This window comes from Notamacropus eugenii, chromosome 7 (genome assembly GCF_028372415.1).
Source record: "Notamacropus eugenii isolate mMacEug1 chromosome 7, mMacEug1.pri_v2, whole genome shotgun sequence".
Lineage (NCBI taxonomy): Eukaryota > Metazoa > Chordata > Mammalia > Diprotodontia > Macropodidae > Notamacropus > Notamacropus eugenii.
In genome coordinates, this window is record NC_092878.1 from 36285140 (window position 1) to 36302118 (window position 16979).

At 38.0% G+C, this 16979-nt stretch overlaps 1 protein-coding gene across 12 annotated transcripts in view; it reads right to left on the bottom strand.

Moving 5' to 3' along the window:
* Positions 1 to 5451: 5451 nt before the first annotated feature.
* Positions 5452 to 16979, bottom strand: part of UNC79 (unc-79 homolog, NALCN channel complex subunit) — a 342891-nt gene continuing 331363 nt past the window's right edge. For all 12 annotated transcript variants that reach the window (XM_072623539.1, XM_072623542.1, XM_072623545.1 and 9 more), the window contains 3 exons: positions 12897 to 12974; positions 8803 to 8844; positions 5452 to 6022 (listed from right to left, as the gene is read on the bottom strand). In XM_072623539.1, the coding sequence (XP_072479640.1) occupies positions 5822 to 6022; positions 8803 to 8844; positions 12897 to 12974 (321 nt within the window). In that variant the 3' untranslated portion in view covers positions 5452 to 5821. The remainder of the gene's footprint in view (positions 6023 to 8802; positions 8845 to 12896; positions 12975 to 16979) is intronic.

A 16979-nucleotide genomic window follows, 5' to 3' on the forward strand; every position in this document is an offset into this window, starting at 1 on the left:
GATATAAATAATGGCTTGTCTCCTCTCCCACTAAGAGTTTGGCCATAGTCACCCCTTGAAACACCTCCAATAATGACAATAACTTGGATGGTGCCATAAGTTTTACAAAACGCTTTCTTCACAGCTCTGTGAGATAGGTAATAAGTGATTGTCATCACTTTACAGATAAAGAAACTGAGGCTTTATGGAAGCTAAATGGTTTTCCCAGAGTCACACTACTAGTAAGTATTGGTCTCAAGACTCAGTCTCAGGCCTTTTGACTTCTAAGACCAGTGATCTTCTATTGTACTGGGTTACTCCAGGCAAATGATTCTAACTTGTTTGCTAGAATAAGCTAAAGAAAGCATTGGACTTGGAACCTAGAGACCTAGGTTTGAGTAAATTCTAACTTCATCTCTTACCAACTGTAATACTCCATCTAAGTCCTTTGATATAACAATGTCTACACTCTCTACCTCATTGGGTTATTGTGAGAATTGAAGGATACAAGGCATTAAAAACTAATAATAATAACAGCTGAAATTTACGTGGTACTTTAAAGTTTACAAAGCAATCTCCATAAATTCTCTTTCTCGAGTCTTCTACTTCCATGTGAAGTAGGGTATGCAAATATTATTATTCCATTTGAGAGATGAGGATACTAAAACTTGGAGAGATTATGTGACTTGTTCATAGCCATACAGCTAGTGAGTGTCAGAGGTAGCATTTGAACCCAGGTCTTCCAAACTCCGGATCCAGCACCATAGCTACGACACCATGTTGCTTCACTGATGACAAAGCACTCTATAAACATAGGTTATTAGGATTACTGACAGCAAGCAACATGGTTAGAAAGGTTATAGAGAGACATAAACATGGATTATAATAGCTAACATTTATATAAGGCTTCAAGCTTTGCCAAGGGCCATATAGCACAGTGCCTGGAGTGTAGTAAATGCTTTATAAATACGTGTTGACTTGATGTGACATAAGCTATCTTATCAGATCTTCACAGCAACCCTGTGAGGCAGTATTACTGCCTAAACTTGACTGATGAGGAAACAAATTCAGAGAGAATAAGTGTTTTGATTTGCTGAGAGTGACTCATCAATAAGTATATGAGGCAGAATTGCAGCAAAGACGTTCCTGGCTCTATGTACAGGCTCCTTCTACTACACCAGAGGTGTCAAACACCTGGGAGAACAGAACCATTAAATATTAGGAGATGTTTAATAAGATAAATAAAAATACAATAGAACACTGATAATGTTAATTTGTGGTTTTCCAAGTCAATAAGCTTCCCACACAGATCTTTATGAATCCATTTGGGGGCCCCAGTTTCTATCTGTGTGTGACACCATATTTTGCATTCTATCATTTGACAGCCTAAAATAGATGTAAAGCGGGTCTGATGGGCTAATGGGACCTTTGGAACCTCTGTGCAAGGGTGGTTTGGAGCTGCCCTATCTGAAACCAGATCAACTCTAGGGTTCCATGTCTAGCTCTGGAACAGTGGAAAGAACCCTAGACTTGGAAAGACAAGTCTTGGGTTTGAATCTTATTTCTGCCACTTCTTTTGCTCACTGTAAAACCTTAGGAAAATCTCTTTCCTTTTCTGACTCTCAATTTTAAAAATGAGGGGGGTGAGATTAGGTGATCTTTAATGGAGTTCCTTTTAATTCTAATAGTTGACAGAAAAACTTCCTTCTTCTCCCTTCTTGCATTCATACTTAGGAGAAAATCAATCAGCTTCCTCATGCTCTCTGCCACAAGCAGAGAGCACTTGACCTGGAATCACATTACCTGAGTTCAAATGCAGGCTGTTGCTCCTTATGAGCACAAATCACTTGACCTCTCTGGACCATTTTTCCTTCTTCCAATGAAGGTTGGACTAGATCAATAAGGTTTCTTCCAGCTCAAAGTCCTATGACACTATGAAAGGTCAATCCTACCTAATCAAACATCGTAAGTTCCTAGATAGTTAGAGCTGGGATTTGAACATAGAGTTTTTGACTTCAAACCTTCCTGGGGTTGTGCCCATCACCTACAATAGAAGTAGGCACCTAGTAGGAGCTCAGGAAATACCTGTTGTTTAACTAATCGGTCAGATTACTTCATTCCAAGTTAGAGGTGTATCAGATAGCACATTAAAAATGATGAATAACTACTCTAGAGATACAACATGGATCTCAGGAAACTTTATAGCAGTGCATGTCTGCCCTTCATCTTCCTTTAGAACCAAAACTTTGAAGCTGAAAGGGACGCATGAGGTCCTCATAAAGTCTGTGTGGGAATGGATTTTGTGATCAGTCTAGTCCACAGATTCTTAATCTTTTTTGTGTCATGGATTCCTTTTGATAGTTGCCTGACACCTATGGAATCCTTGGAATATTTTTAAATGCAAAAAATAAAATACATAGGATTATGAAGGAAACCAATTCTATTGAAATACAATTATCAAAATAGTCTTTTAAAAACATACACCAAATTCAAGGACTCAGTAAGAATCCCTGATCTGGTTTAAGTTATATAGTACCTGACCAAGAATTTCTCTACATCATTGGGTCCTCACAACAACCCTGTGAGGTAGGTAGGGTTCATATTAATATCTCTATTTTACAGCTGATGAATTACAAAGACCTGAAGATGATTTGGCCCCCAAATAACAAGGCTAGTCCAACCCCTCTACCAATTGCAAAAATTTCCTGCACAACATTCTCCAAAAGTAACGTTTAGATCATTGCTTGCAGACCTCCAGGGCTGAGGAAGCCAAAATCCCTCCCTCCCTTCTCCCACCCCCTCCAGGCAGCTCATTCTATTTTTGGAGAGTATTAATTGTTAGAACTTGAGTGAACATTCTCAGCACTGGAGGTATTACTCATCTCTAGAAAATATTATAACATTTGACCCCCTAGAAGAAAAGTGGAATCTCTTAAATAATCAACATAGCAACGAATTATTTCAGGCCCTGTGGGTTGTGGGGTGTCCTGCTTGGAGGACATACTCCAAATTCATTCTGCTTGTTTCCAGCAAAATGGCCAAAGATCATTTGCCCCTTGTAAAGAGTAATATGGTTTTAATGGCTGTTAGAAAGTTTCAAATTCAATTTAATTCCGCAAATATATTAATAATTAATATAATTACCTAGTGTGCACTATGCTAGGCACTGGGAATTCAAAAATGAAAAGTTACCTATTCTTTGCCCTCACGTGCTAGGACTAGACTTGGAATCCGAGTTTGAATCTGTTTCAAATCTTGTTCCTGTCACTAACGCCCTCTCCCTGTGTGACCTTGGGCAAGAAGGTTAACTTCTCATCTGTAAAATGAGTTGAATTAAATGGCTCTCTAAAGTCTCTTTCAGCTTTTGATCTATGATCTATGACCTCAGTCTCATGGAGAATGATGACATGGAAGCATGCATGGTAAAATGTAGAATTTGATAAGGGCAAAGGAAAAACTTTCTAACAATAAAAGCTATCCCAGAATGGAATGGGCTGCCTCAGGAGGTAGTAGGTTCATTATAGGAACTGGATGCCTGATCACTTGTGATGTGATAGAAAGGACTGCTGTTCAGGTAAGGTTGGACTAGATTTCTCTGAGTTAACCTTATGGTTCTGAGATTTTTGTGATACAAAGTGCGCTAGAAAATTTGAAAAATGTGTAATTCAGGAATTCTCATCAGGATCCAAACTGTTCATAGGAATCAGTTCAATTCTATCCCATTAAAAAAGTTAAGTACCTAGTAGATAGTACTACTACTAATAATAATAATAATATTTGCCCTCAAGGAGCTTACATAGAACCTCAGAGTTGAAAAGGATATACCAACCCTGGATGTCCTCCATGTGTCTATAGTGGACCTTCTTCTCTTTATATATCTTCTTCCTGCCTCCTCCTCTCTCTCTCAATGATCTCATCCATCCTCCTGGGTTCAAAGATCACTTCTTATAAGACTTCCAAATCTACATATCTAGTCCTAACTTCAATTCTGAACTTCAATCCTACATCTCCAGCTATGTGCTAATCATTCACCTAGATATATATTAGCACTTCAAACTAAATAAAAGCTTAACTAAATATACTATATAAGCCCCTCAAAACATACCCTTCCTCTGGTGCCACTGTTCTCTCAATTAAACAGAATTATAACCTCAGAATCATCTTTGACTTTTCCATTATCTTGATTCCCTCTACCCCCATAGTCAAGTAGCCAGGTTCCTTCATAGAATTATCATAGATAATTACAGAATTATAGATTTAGGTCTAGCAGGAACCTTGGAAATCATTCAATCTAAACCTCTCATTTTTACCAGAGGTAACAGAGATCTGGAAATTTTAAGAGATTTGCTCAAGGTTACAAAGATAGCAAGTAACAGAACAGAGATTGGAACACAGGTCCTCTGACTCCAAGTCTAACATTAGGCCATGCTATTCTACACCTATTAACTTCATCATAGAAACGTCCCTCAAGCTCCTTTCTATTGAGATGGCCAATATGCTTGTTGAGGTCTTTCTCACCACTGACATGGACCATTGGAATAGCTTCGCTATCTTCACCTCAATATTTATTCCTGCCACTGGTCTCTCCCCTGGCCTACACTTCACCTTATTTTTGTTGGGTTTTTTTTAATCCCCAGGACCTTCTCATAGAGTTGGAGCTTTATTGATATTTGCCAATTTCTTGACGTCAGAGGGTATATAGTCCAAACACTGCTTGAAGAAGGAATCCTTCTATGGCATCCCCAAGAAATATTCATCCCTTTTGACCTATATAAACTAGTTTTTAAAAAGAAAACCCTCAGGCTCTCAAAGATAATAAAGAATATGCATTTAATAGCATGTTAATATACAGCTTAAACGTGTAGTAATTCTTTTTGTCAGTGCATTACAGGAGTAAAAGAGGAGAAGTACCATTTGTGAATGCACAGTCAAATGCTGATCATGAGTGCCAATGCATCTTGGTGCTCTTGCACTATTAAAATTCGGCTTTAGGAATGTGATTCCATATGCAGTGTTACGTGCCAGTGCTTGGATTCCATTAGGTTGGTATGCAATCTAGTTTGTTTTTTATCCCAATGGAATTGTATACAAGTGTTACGAAAAGAATAAAATTTCTTATTCATAAAACTAAAGGGGTTATCCTAAAGCTTACAAGAAGAAAAGTACAGCCTCAAACTAAGGAGTCAAAAAACCTAGTTTTTGTTGTCTGTTGCAGTTGTTTTAAAAATAAGCCACCATACTGGACAGTTTTGGAAAATGATATTATAAAAAGGGAAAGAAAGAAAAAAGAAAGGGAGGAAGAATTGGCACAGTTAAACCCCCTAATTTCTAAGTGCACTTTGTAATGCTCCTTGCAAGCTGCTGCTTTTTCCCACGATCATGACCCCAATCCTCCGTAGGGTGTCACCGGCGCACGGTGAAGAGTTTTATTGCATTGCCAAGAGTCGGTTTTAAGAAAAAACACTAAAAGGCTTCAAAAACCCTATTTATTCTCTGTCATCAAAAATAGCAACAGGGGGACTTATACAACTTTTCTGTGAGTGCCCACCAGTCTATTTTTTTCTTCTTAAAAAAAATAGAAGTCAGTTAAAGAGAAATGATTTGGTTCTTAAAAAAGAATGTAAGGAAACACTTAATCGGCTAGCCCAAGGAGACGTCAGAAACAGGTGAAGCGGGAAGGCTTCGACACGGCCATTGGCAGGCTCCACACGTTGGTACCTAAACTACGGAGGGGGTGCAGAGTGTCCCCAATGCCTTTTCAAACCTGCGTGGATCCTAGTATTTGTCTGGAACCCCGTTATTGCTGAACCAGAGCGTTCACACTAGAAGCGACACACCCTACTCATAGAGGGTAGAACTGAGAGGCAGCTTCAGAGGACTGGATCTCCACCTGGGCCATTTTGAACTGAGTACACTGGAGCCACTTCCGGAGTGCGGATGAGCTCGTGCTTGTCTGTCCAGAGCCCTGCAGCATCCTCAGGCTATGGTGGTTCACGTTGTTCTGAATTGCTTGAAGTCGTAGTTGTAGTCCAGCCGATAAATGCTGTTAAAACATAACAAGAGACTCAGAATCACAGAATGGCAGTCACCAAGGCTCAGAGTTGACAGGGACCTACTCCCCTTAAGAGCATCCCTGATAAGTGGTCATCTAGGATCCACTTGTAAAAGTCTCAGTGATGAGAAAACACCATGTCCTGAGGCAGCCCCTTCCACTTTGAGACAGGTTTGACCAGTAAGAGATTTGTTTTTCCTTTTGTCAAGCTAAAATCTGTCTCTGTAGAATTACCACCCCTTAATACTAGTTCTGCCCTCTGGGGTCAAGCAAAACAAGGTTAATCCCTCTTCCATCTGACAGACCTTCAAACATTTGAAGACAACTATCATGCTTCCCCTCTGCTAACCCCGAAACACACACTCAAGTCTTCTATTCTCAAGGTTAAACATATCTTATCCCTAGGAAAATTTAGGAGGAGATAGAATTTAGTCAGTTTGTTTCTGATGCCAATCAACTAAGTTCAAAAGTAAGCTTCTGTGGATAGTCCTGCTGCCCAAGTTCACAGCAATTTTTCTTGAATGCAAAGCTAGAACATGGCATGCTCTCCATGGTCACAGCAATGCTGCTACTACAAACCTGGGGCTGGCATACAGCTCTGGGCTCTGTTATTCTCCATCATGATTTACCATGGAAAGGAGGGTACCAGTGCATGCTTACAACTTACAGTTTGCTCCAAATGATCTAGTTGATTTCCTCTCCCATTCATTCTGCCCCTAAGAATGGGCACAAGCAAAGAAGCTGCCTGAATTCCTCCCACTCCCCACCTACTAATACCACCTCTGCCAGGCAGGTGACAAGAGCTAAGACAAAATGGAAACTGAATTCCTGCTGCCAAACTTGTGGATGCAGCTGGTGACTAACTTCTTTATACCTCTGCCAAGACTAAGCATCTATGTTTAGTGGCAGTAAAGAATGTTTACCCCTCGTAACACAAAGCTTCCCTCAAGGTTGGAGGGTAGTATGGAAAGAGCACCAGACTGGGGGTTAGAAGGGGTGACTCTGCCACTCACTAGTTCTGCATCTGTGAGAAAATTACTTCATTTCTCAGGGCCTCAGTTTCCTCATCTATAAAATGGAAGGGAGGCTGGTAGAGAAAGGGGTTGAAAAACAATGTCTCAGATCACTTTCACCTATGAAATCATGTAATTCTAATGTCTGAGTTCTTGCCACTAGTTGTATGACCTTGGGCAAGTCAGTTCTTTCTGGGTCTAGATTCATTATATATAAAATAAAGAAATTGCACCTGATTATCGCTGATGACTCTCAAAGCTCTGATATTACATCATTTAATAAATGCCCTTCAAAAATTTCTCCCCATCAGGGAAGATTGATGATAGTGGTTAGGATATTTAATTGTACAGAATTTTGATCAAGTCACATTAGCAATTCCTTAAAAATGGCCAGACGTCTGCATCTGGGAGTGGTTGAAGGCATGAAGCTACTTAATCTCGATTCTTAGCACAAATCTGCATTCAGAATAATCAGTGAGGAGGATCCTTGGAAATGGTTCCCTTGACTTTCACTTGGGTGCTTATTGTTGATATTCTGATGTCTACATTTTTTGCCTTCTGTGTCTCTGTCAGAATTGTCTTTCCTAGCTTTTAAGCTCCTTGTAGAGGGACTAATCTCCACAACATTCTCCTTGAAGTGCACCAAGGTATTTGATAAATGCTATAGAAATAGAGTTTAGAGATGGAAGGGGCCTTAGAAATCACCTAATCCTCCCACCACCCTCCTTTTACAGATGAGGAAAATGAGGTCTAGAAAAATTGAGTGACTTACCCCTAAAGTCACATGGGTAGTAATTGGCAGAGTTGGGATTCAAACCCAGGTCCTCTGATGCCAAATATAGTACTCCTTTCATGGTACTGCTTTCTGATAATGATTCCATGTGGCCATGCAGACAGAACACAGGGCCACAAGTCAAGATAAAGATTCTAGTTCTGGACCCGCATCTGTAAAATGGGATCTATAAAATCCCTGTATACTTTGCAGGGATATGTTCTAAGGATAAAATGTCATAACAATACAAGCCTAGAAGAAAGAGTACTCCACCTGTAGTGAAGACTGGGTTTGAATCCTGCCTGCTACTTAGTAGCCCCATGACTTTGGTCAAATCATTTCAACTTTGTGGGTCTCAGTTTCCCAGTCTATAAAATGGGGATAACAAGATCAATTTCATAGGACAGGAGTGAGGGTTGTCTTTTGTAAACAATTTATAAATTGAAGGTATTATTATTATAATGGAGAAGCAGCATGCTGTGGTAGATAGAACACTAGACCTGGAAAGAGGATGATCTTGGTTCAAAGTCCATCTCTGACACTGGGCAAGTTGGTTAACTTGTCTGCCCCTCCTCAGATGGACTGTGATCTGCATTTAGAGGGAGGCATGTTCCTACACTGACAGAGTCACAGGTAGTTGATATATGATGATAACAGACACAAATAGTGTTTTGAAGAAAGTTTTGGGGTCAGTATCCAGAGTTTGAATCCCAGCTCTGGTGTAAGCCTGGACAAACCACACAACTCTGGGCTTTAATCTCCCTCTCTATAACATGAAAAAATTGCATAAGATCTAGAAGGTCCTTTCCAGTTCTAAATTCTGTGGTCCAGTACTTGGAAGGAAGACTGTGGTGAAAACAATGGAGCTATAAGGCAATTTGCATGATAATTCTTAAAGTGAGATTAATATTTAAAACGCCCGTAAACTTCATGACATTTTCAGAATGGACCCAGGTTCAAACTAAATAGCCCATGGGATAACTTACCTTCAAATTTGACTGAATCATTGGCAGCCACATGGGTATGAGCTGTGAGGGAGAAACAAAGATGTTTGCTATTACTGTACTATTTGGCCACATCAGATGCAATTACAGTGAAGGAAAACAGGGCATCGTTAATCCTTCTAACTTTGCAAGGATGAGGGCACATGCTGAGGCATTGCCCATAATCAGAAAAAAAATGTCTTTTTGAGTTCAGACCCTGCTGAGCTGGTGGCATTTGGAGGTTAATAAGCACCCCATGATTGCTTGGAATATACACTTTAGAGCAAATGACTGATTATCTCTTGAAAGCCACTCAATGAGTGGAAAGTTAGTGTATATTTAAAAATCCCTTCACTTCCTTAAATAGAATCTTCCTCCCTAGAATCTTCAGAAATGATTCTCCAGGTACAGCCATGGTTGTATTAGCTCTTGGTTGTTAAGAAAAGGTTCGTGGACAACAACTAGAATACCACACTGTCAGAAAAAGACAGACTTCTATCTCCTACCTATATATGATATGGACGGTGAAAGAGAACCAAAGCAGGGAGGTAAGGAGTTTGCACAGTCTGTGTACACACATAAACGACTGGTACAAGCTAGGGGCCAGACTTAGAATGAGGGTTTAGAATCCATGGTCTCTACAGATTAAAGCCTGAGATGACTCACTTATCTATTTCTATATTTGATTTCTCTCACAGATTGCTCTCTTTGGGCAGGATATACTTTACAGAGCAGGAACAGTGTCTCCCACTCCTGACGCAGTACCATCAGCTTTTTTTCTTTCCTCAGGGCAGCAGGAAAATTCAGTTGAACAATGTAGTGGAATATGGGATAGTCCATCTGAACTATCAGAAGACAAGTTATAATTGTGACTTTCTGAGTCTTAGGCACAGTTTCAAGAGATTCTGAAAAGAAATCCTAATTCAAGTTTGGAAAAGCTTGAACATAGAAGTATACATACTGACCTTTAATTCTCAGACTAATACTTTTTTTACCTCACTCCAAGTTCCTGTCCTCTTTGGAGACTGTTAACATATCAAAATTGGATTTATTGAGTCTAAGAAAGTGATTATTTTTATTTCTGTGTATTCCTTTGTTCCTAAGGCTAACTGGCAAGTATATGTATTTTAACACCTTGTTAATAACATGTCCAATTTATTAATCTCTAAATAAAAATGCTGATCTTGGCCAACACCTATAGAATAATTATAGTCTTTAGGAAAGAAGTATCAGTAGGTGAAGTTCCTTCATCTGAAAATGATCCCTGTGGCACATTCCTAATATTAGGCTTACAATTCTAGTAGGACATTAAGGGTCAGTGCCTTAGAAGTCTGTGCCACAAATTATCTGATCCTCATCCTTAACTAAACATTTTGAATCACACAATAAGCTACCCCAGGATGTCTAGATGGCCTCTGAAGGCCTTCAAGCTCTGAGATTCTGTCATTTTACCAAAGACCAAAGAGAAGAGAAAGATAAACTACTGGTACCGACTTCCTACTGCAGTTCCAGGAATTTACTGCTTTAATATGGTATCAATAATTCAGGAAAATAAACAAATATTCAAGGTATAAGGAAATTCTGACCAGCAGTCTGCATTCTGGAGTTAAATGTCTATAATTAGAGTTTATGAATAGTCATTGCAGGTAACCATATATTCAGTGATTGTTAGACTAGGAGAACATATTCATCATCAAGACACTGCTCAGAAACGGCAAGTTGGAATCAGGTCAAGGAGTTATAATATCCATGTCTATAGTTGTATCAGGGTCCAGGTCCTTCCTTATCCTTTGTGTAAATTTGTATGGCTCCCTGTGAGATCCGATTCTATAAGGTCTAATCCACAAGAAATCAGTCTTTACTTGAGAATACTGTAGAAAAATCTGGGTCCTTGGGAAGCTCATGTGGGTCTTCTTTATCTATGAGTGATGGGGAATAAGCAAGGACTACAACCTGAAGCAGTGAATGTTTCTAGGGCAGGGGGTCTTTGTCTGGAGCCCACAGACTGTCTAAGGGACCGGAGATTAAGTTTCAGGTCATCTATGAACTTGGATGGGAAAAAAAAATGACACCTTTATTTTTACTAATCTCTATCTCAAATTTAGAATTCAATTTAAAGACATTATTCTGAGCAGTCCATAGGCTTCACCCCACTGCTAGTGGGATCCATGACACACACAAAAAAATGAAAAGTCCTACACTTAGAAAATAGCCAGGCACATCTGACTCCAGACTTGTCTATTTGAGAATATTTTCCCAGGTGCTTCCTTTCCTCATTGAAAAGTCTTTGCATTCTTTAGGGAACAGAACAGTGGCTGACATCCGAGCCAAGATGTCAGCTGGCCTCTTAAACAGCTAGCAAACACCAGTGCAGAAAGCCTCTCTGGCAAAGGTCTTTGATCAGAAAGCAGGAAGAATGATATTGGCCAGAAGTCTCTCAAGTCCCAGCAGTAAGTGTTGCTTTTCTGAGTCAGTGACTTAATAGGGATAGATTTTAGTGGGTAAAATAACTCTTTTCTTCCCAGCTGGTATACTACATGTGAGTACATGATTCTCAAATGTACTTTCAAATGACATGCAGGTTTATAATTTACCAATTACATGACTGAAGGCTTCAGGTTAAACTTCATTATTATCGACAGCCTCAGAGAATCAAGCAATCATCCTATTTAGGGAATGCTAATTTGGTTTACTGAATAACTTTCATTTTGGTTCCTTTTTGCTAGTGGCTCACACAAAGCTGTCAGTAAGAATTAGACATAATTTACTTTGGGCTCAGTAATGATATAATAGAACAAATTGGGTGGTGTTTTTTTTTCCTTCCCTGGAAAATTTGATAAAAGGTAGTTATTTTAGTCAAAATAAAAGCAATATTCTTAGAATCAAAGGAACTTAGTTCTATCCTGGCTTTTCCACCCCTGTGTGACTTGTGATACACCTGTTTGATCTTAGACAAGTCGCTTCCCTGAGTCTCAGTTTTCTCATGTGAAGTAAATAAGCGTATTGGACTATCTGACCTGTAAGGCCCCTTTTCTAACTTTAAATCTATGATATGATTGTTTGATAACGATAATGCGTTATTCTCCTCCAACTCTTTTTGTCACTCGAAGACTTGTTTTTGTCCAAAAGAACACATTTCCCTGGATGGTCCCTCCCACTAGTAAGGTAAAATTGGGTTATGAAAGACAATGATCCAGCATCTTGGCCACATTCTTAATGATCATTAGGACCAATACCATATAATATTCTGATGTTAACCTAATTCCACTCCCCCATCCATGGGTTTTTTCAAGGTCTAGGGATGCAATATGAAACAGTGATTAGAAAACCAGGAAAACAGAGTTTAAATCTGACAAATACTCAAATATCAGTACTCTAGGTAACTAAGGCTGTAAGTTGCAGAAGGTGCTGACCTACGCTGATAGAGGCAATTACCCATATCAGTTAAATCACATGGCCAGTCCCTATCCCAGTCCCATTTAGGTCCTTAGCATAGCAGTAGGAAACTTAGTTCTTGCCCTTTTCCTAAAGAACAGAATCAAAAGAACGGACAACGGTGAAGCTCTCAGGAATACAGATGACTTGGCACAACCTTTGTCAAGGTTGTTATCAATAAGTTCTCTTCAGCTCCTTGACTTTTCCATACTACTAATTATATGAAGAATGTTCTTGGGTAAACAATAAATTTAAAACATGTTCATATAATCTCTAAGGCACTTTCTTGAACAAAGTTTATAATTAAATTACATTGACCTTAAAGGATCACCCAGATGGTAACAATGAGTCAAATGACTATAGATTTGGGAAGGGTAAAAACATACTACCCAATTTATTCCATTATGACACTATTATCAGGGTAATTTCCTTCCACAAGTATATCTTTAATGAGCAACTTTACAGTTACATTTGTTTGAAATACCCAGTACAGGTAATTTTTCTCATGTGTTTTCTCACATGTTTAATGTTTAAGTATGTATCCAGCTGTAGGTACTGAAGCTGTTTTTTTAAGTGTCTCACTCAAAAGGTACAGCTATGATGAGCACTAGGTGCTGAAAGCTGGAGGACATTCTCCCTAAGAACCATTATGGTTTTCATACCTTGACAAAAATGGTTGAATTGCATTCTTGCAGCGCTTCCATCAAACTGATTACATGGAGACACACCATTTCTACCATCTGAAACAACAAAAAGGAGAAACAAATGCTTCTTCCCGTGTTATAAGAACCTTAAAAACCACTGCGTGCCTGCCAAGAGCCACCTGACATCTGTTCATGTTGTTTGCCTAATGACAAGAGTGAACCACTAGGGGGTATTTTTATTTGCCTCTAAAACTCCAAAACAGAAAGTGAATGAAGAAGCCAGAACAGGTTCTTGTTTGCTAAATTTTCCTCTTCTAACACAGCTGTCCCTATACAGTACCACCAACCACTAGCTAACTACCACTTTTTTTCTGGAAGCCCTCAGCTTCTTTCTTTTCAAGCCATATGCCTCTTCATAAACATTTCCCTTCTTCCATCTTGAACAACTCTTATACATCACTTAGGAAGAAGTTGAGAAATTTTCAGAGGATTTTTCTTGCTTTAAAATCTTCACTCTCATCAGCATGAAGGATACTATGCCAAATGTCATGTTTGACTATACATAAAACAGCAAGAACAATTTCCCTAAATTAGTGCTTCCTAGAGCTGGATTTGTGATACCCTTGTCTACGCTTTGTCTCAAATATTGTCAAAAAATTTTAGCCTAAAGTCTCAAAATTAAAATAACTTTAATTCACTTTAATTTTTAAAAGAACACAGGCCATATAGTATCTCTTTAAGGGGAAAGAAGCACTATAAAATCAACCAGTGACACAAAACAAAAATCTCTGTTCTGCATTTATATTGTACTATTAGAGAGTTAGACCTCAGTAACGAATGTTTATATAAGTACAAAAATTTCTGCAGAAGTTTGTTTGAAATGACAGTAACATCTGTGATAATAGCTATAAGGTTGTAGGGTGGCTTCAGGATCTAAAAAGATTTTAATAGGTTGGAAAGAATCTCACAAGTTCAAATTTACAGCACAAGTCAATCACCTGAGACTTCCTCAGAACTTTTTCACTAAAGCAACCTGTTTATATAATTTATGGTCTTTGAGACATATTTGATGATCATTGAGGTTAAGTTCATTCTGCCATTAAACAAGCATTACTTAATATGTACGAGGCATTAGGGATACAAAGCCAGAAATAGAAAAGTCCTTGCCCTTCAAGAGCTTCCATTCTATTGGAATGAAACATGTACAGAAGTAAATCAAAATACATAGAAAGTATATATTGAGAAATTTCAAACAGAGAGCAAAAATAACTGTGGTAATATCAGAGACCTTAGGTAAAAGGTGGCTTTTGAGCTGAGTCTTGATGGAAGAAAGGGATTTGGAGAAGTGTAGGTAAGGAGGGACCACATTCCATGCATGGGGGATAGCTCTATATGTAAAGGCACAGAGACAGAAAATGGAATATTATGGAAGAGCAGTTTGTCTGAACTGTAGTTCGTGTGCAGATCAATATGAAATCAGTCTTGGAAGGTAGGTTGGAGCTATTGTGAAGGCCTTAAAGAGAAGACTTTCTATTTGAATCTATAGTCTCTGGGATTCTAGGGAATCCCAGAATTTCTTAAGTGACAAAACAGTGCTTCAGAAATATAATTTTTAAAATTTTTATTTTTCAGTTAACAAGCATTTCTCTTCTCTCCTCTTCCCAATCAAAACAAAACAAAGCCCTCATAACAAATATGCAGTCAAACAAAAGAAAAAAATTCCCATAGTATAGGAATATCAGTTTGATGACTGCCAAATGACTTACCCAACAGTCAAAAGGTGAATAAAAGTCAAAAGTACAACATGAACCCACATCTGACTTTAGAACATAAGATCTTTAAGGAGGTTTCACTTTTGTCTTTTTATCTGCAGTGCTTAGCACTGTTCCTGGTACACAAAATTAATAAATATTCACTGTTATTGCTTTTGTTACTGACTTCAAATCCAGTATCCTATCTACTATGTCATAGCAGCTGTAATAGGGATGAATTTAAAGTTCAGTATTTAGATTCAAAAAAATAAAATCAGCTACACAAATACACTTCACTCATTTTTCAATTGTGTCTGATTCCTCATGACCCCATTTGGGGTTTTCTTGGCAGAGATAATGGAGTGATTTGTCATTTCCTTCTCCAGCTCATTTTACAGATGAGGAGACTAAGGCAAACAGGGTTAAGTGACTTGCCCAGGTTCACACAGCTAGTAAATGTCCAGGGTTAGATTTCAAAATCTGAAGTATGCTTTATGAACAGTGAGATATTACCATTATTATTATTATAACTATCATTAGAAGTGTACAGAGAAAAGAAGGTAGAGTCTGCAAACTACAGGCTGGAGAACTTGATTTCAATTCCTAGCAAATTTTGGACTATATGACTAAATAGATAGCAAACATCTAGAAAAGGAAGTGGAGATCCCAGCAACACTGCAAGGCTTTGTCAACAACAAATCACACCAAATATTTAATAGACACAAAAATAGTTATCATTTTCAGTGATATTAAAGACCTGGAGAAGGTGGATACCCATTAATTGGGGAATGGCTAAGCAAATCATGGTACATGAAATTACTGGAACAATATTACATTCTAAGAAAAGATGACTATGGAAAATTAATAGAAGTATGAAAAATGTTTTTGAACTTATGTAGAATGACTTGCGTAGAGCCACAACAATGTATACAATGATTACAATAGTGTAAATGGAGAAAAAAAATACAGAAACTAAACTGTATGTGATTATAATGACCCAGTCAGGCCATGTAGATAAACTGAGAAAAATCAACATTTCTTCTTTGCAGAAGTGGGAACTTTGTGCATGGAATATTGCACATGCTGTCACACACAACTGTTGATGGATTTGCTGAACCAATTTTTTTTCCCCATTTTCCTTTAAAATCTTTTTTTACAAGGAATGATTCAATGGCTGGGGGAGGGGAAGGATATATTCACAAGGTGCCATAAAAATAAAAGAAATCAATAAAAGTAACATTCAAAAAAAAGATAGGTCATGTCAGACTGATTTCATTCTTTTTTGGGGGGAATAGGCTTATTAGACCAGTTAATTAAGGGAATATTCAAGTGGTTTCAGCAAAGCCTCTAACAAACTCTCTCAAGCTACTTTTATGGACACATTGGAAAGATGCAGACTAGATGATAGCACAGTTAGATGGACTACACATTAGTTGAGTGATTATTGATTATAAATTAATCATCATTAATGGATTGAAGTCAATTCAGAAGTCTATTAGAGTGTTCCCGGGATGTGTTTTTGGCACTATGCTAAATATTTTTATAAATATTTTTTATTATTTTATATATTTGTATAAAAATATTTCATATTTTTATAAAGACCTGGAGAAAGGTATAGATAGCATGCTTATCAGATTTACCAACGACACAAAGTTGAGAGAGATAGCAAACATATTACTTGATATCCAGGATCCAAAAAGCTTTCAAGAGGCAAAAATGATGGGGTCAAATCAAACAAGAAAGACTTTATTATAAAGATAAAGGTAGAGTCTTATACTTGAGCTAAGAAAAACTGCCTTCATAATTTCAAAATGAGAAAGTTAAACAATAGTCCTTCTGAAAAAAAAAACGATCAAGGCGATTTAGAAGACTCTAATCTCAATATGCCAACAGTGCAATGTATCATCCAAAAACTTCTTCAAATTAACATAATCTCAGGTTCCATTAAAAGAGGCATATTTTCTAGATGTTGGGTGATAATGGTCCAGTTGTACTCTGCATTGCACAGATCACATCTGGAATATTATGTTCAATTCTGAGTAACACAATTATAAAAGATATTAACAAGTTAGCGGAGTACCAAGTACAGAGGAGTGTGATCAGAATACCTAAGAACCTTGAGAACATATTATGTAATGACTGATCTAAGAGACTGGAGAGGTTCAGCCTAAAGAAGGAAAGATGTACAGGACATGGTAGCTGTTTTTCAACTATTTTAAGGGATATTATAAAGTGCAGAACAAAGAATAATGGGTAGAATTTACAGCAGTAGAGATTGGATACAAGGAAAAATTTTCCACCCATCAGAGCTCTCCAAAAGTGCAATGGACTATCATGGGAGGTAATGAGT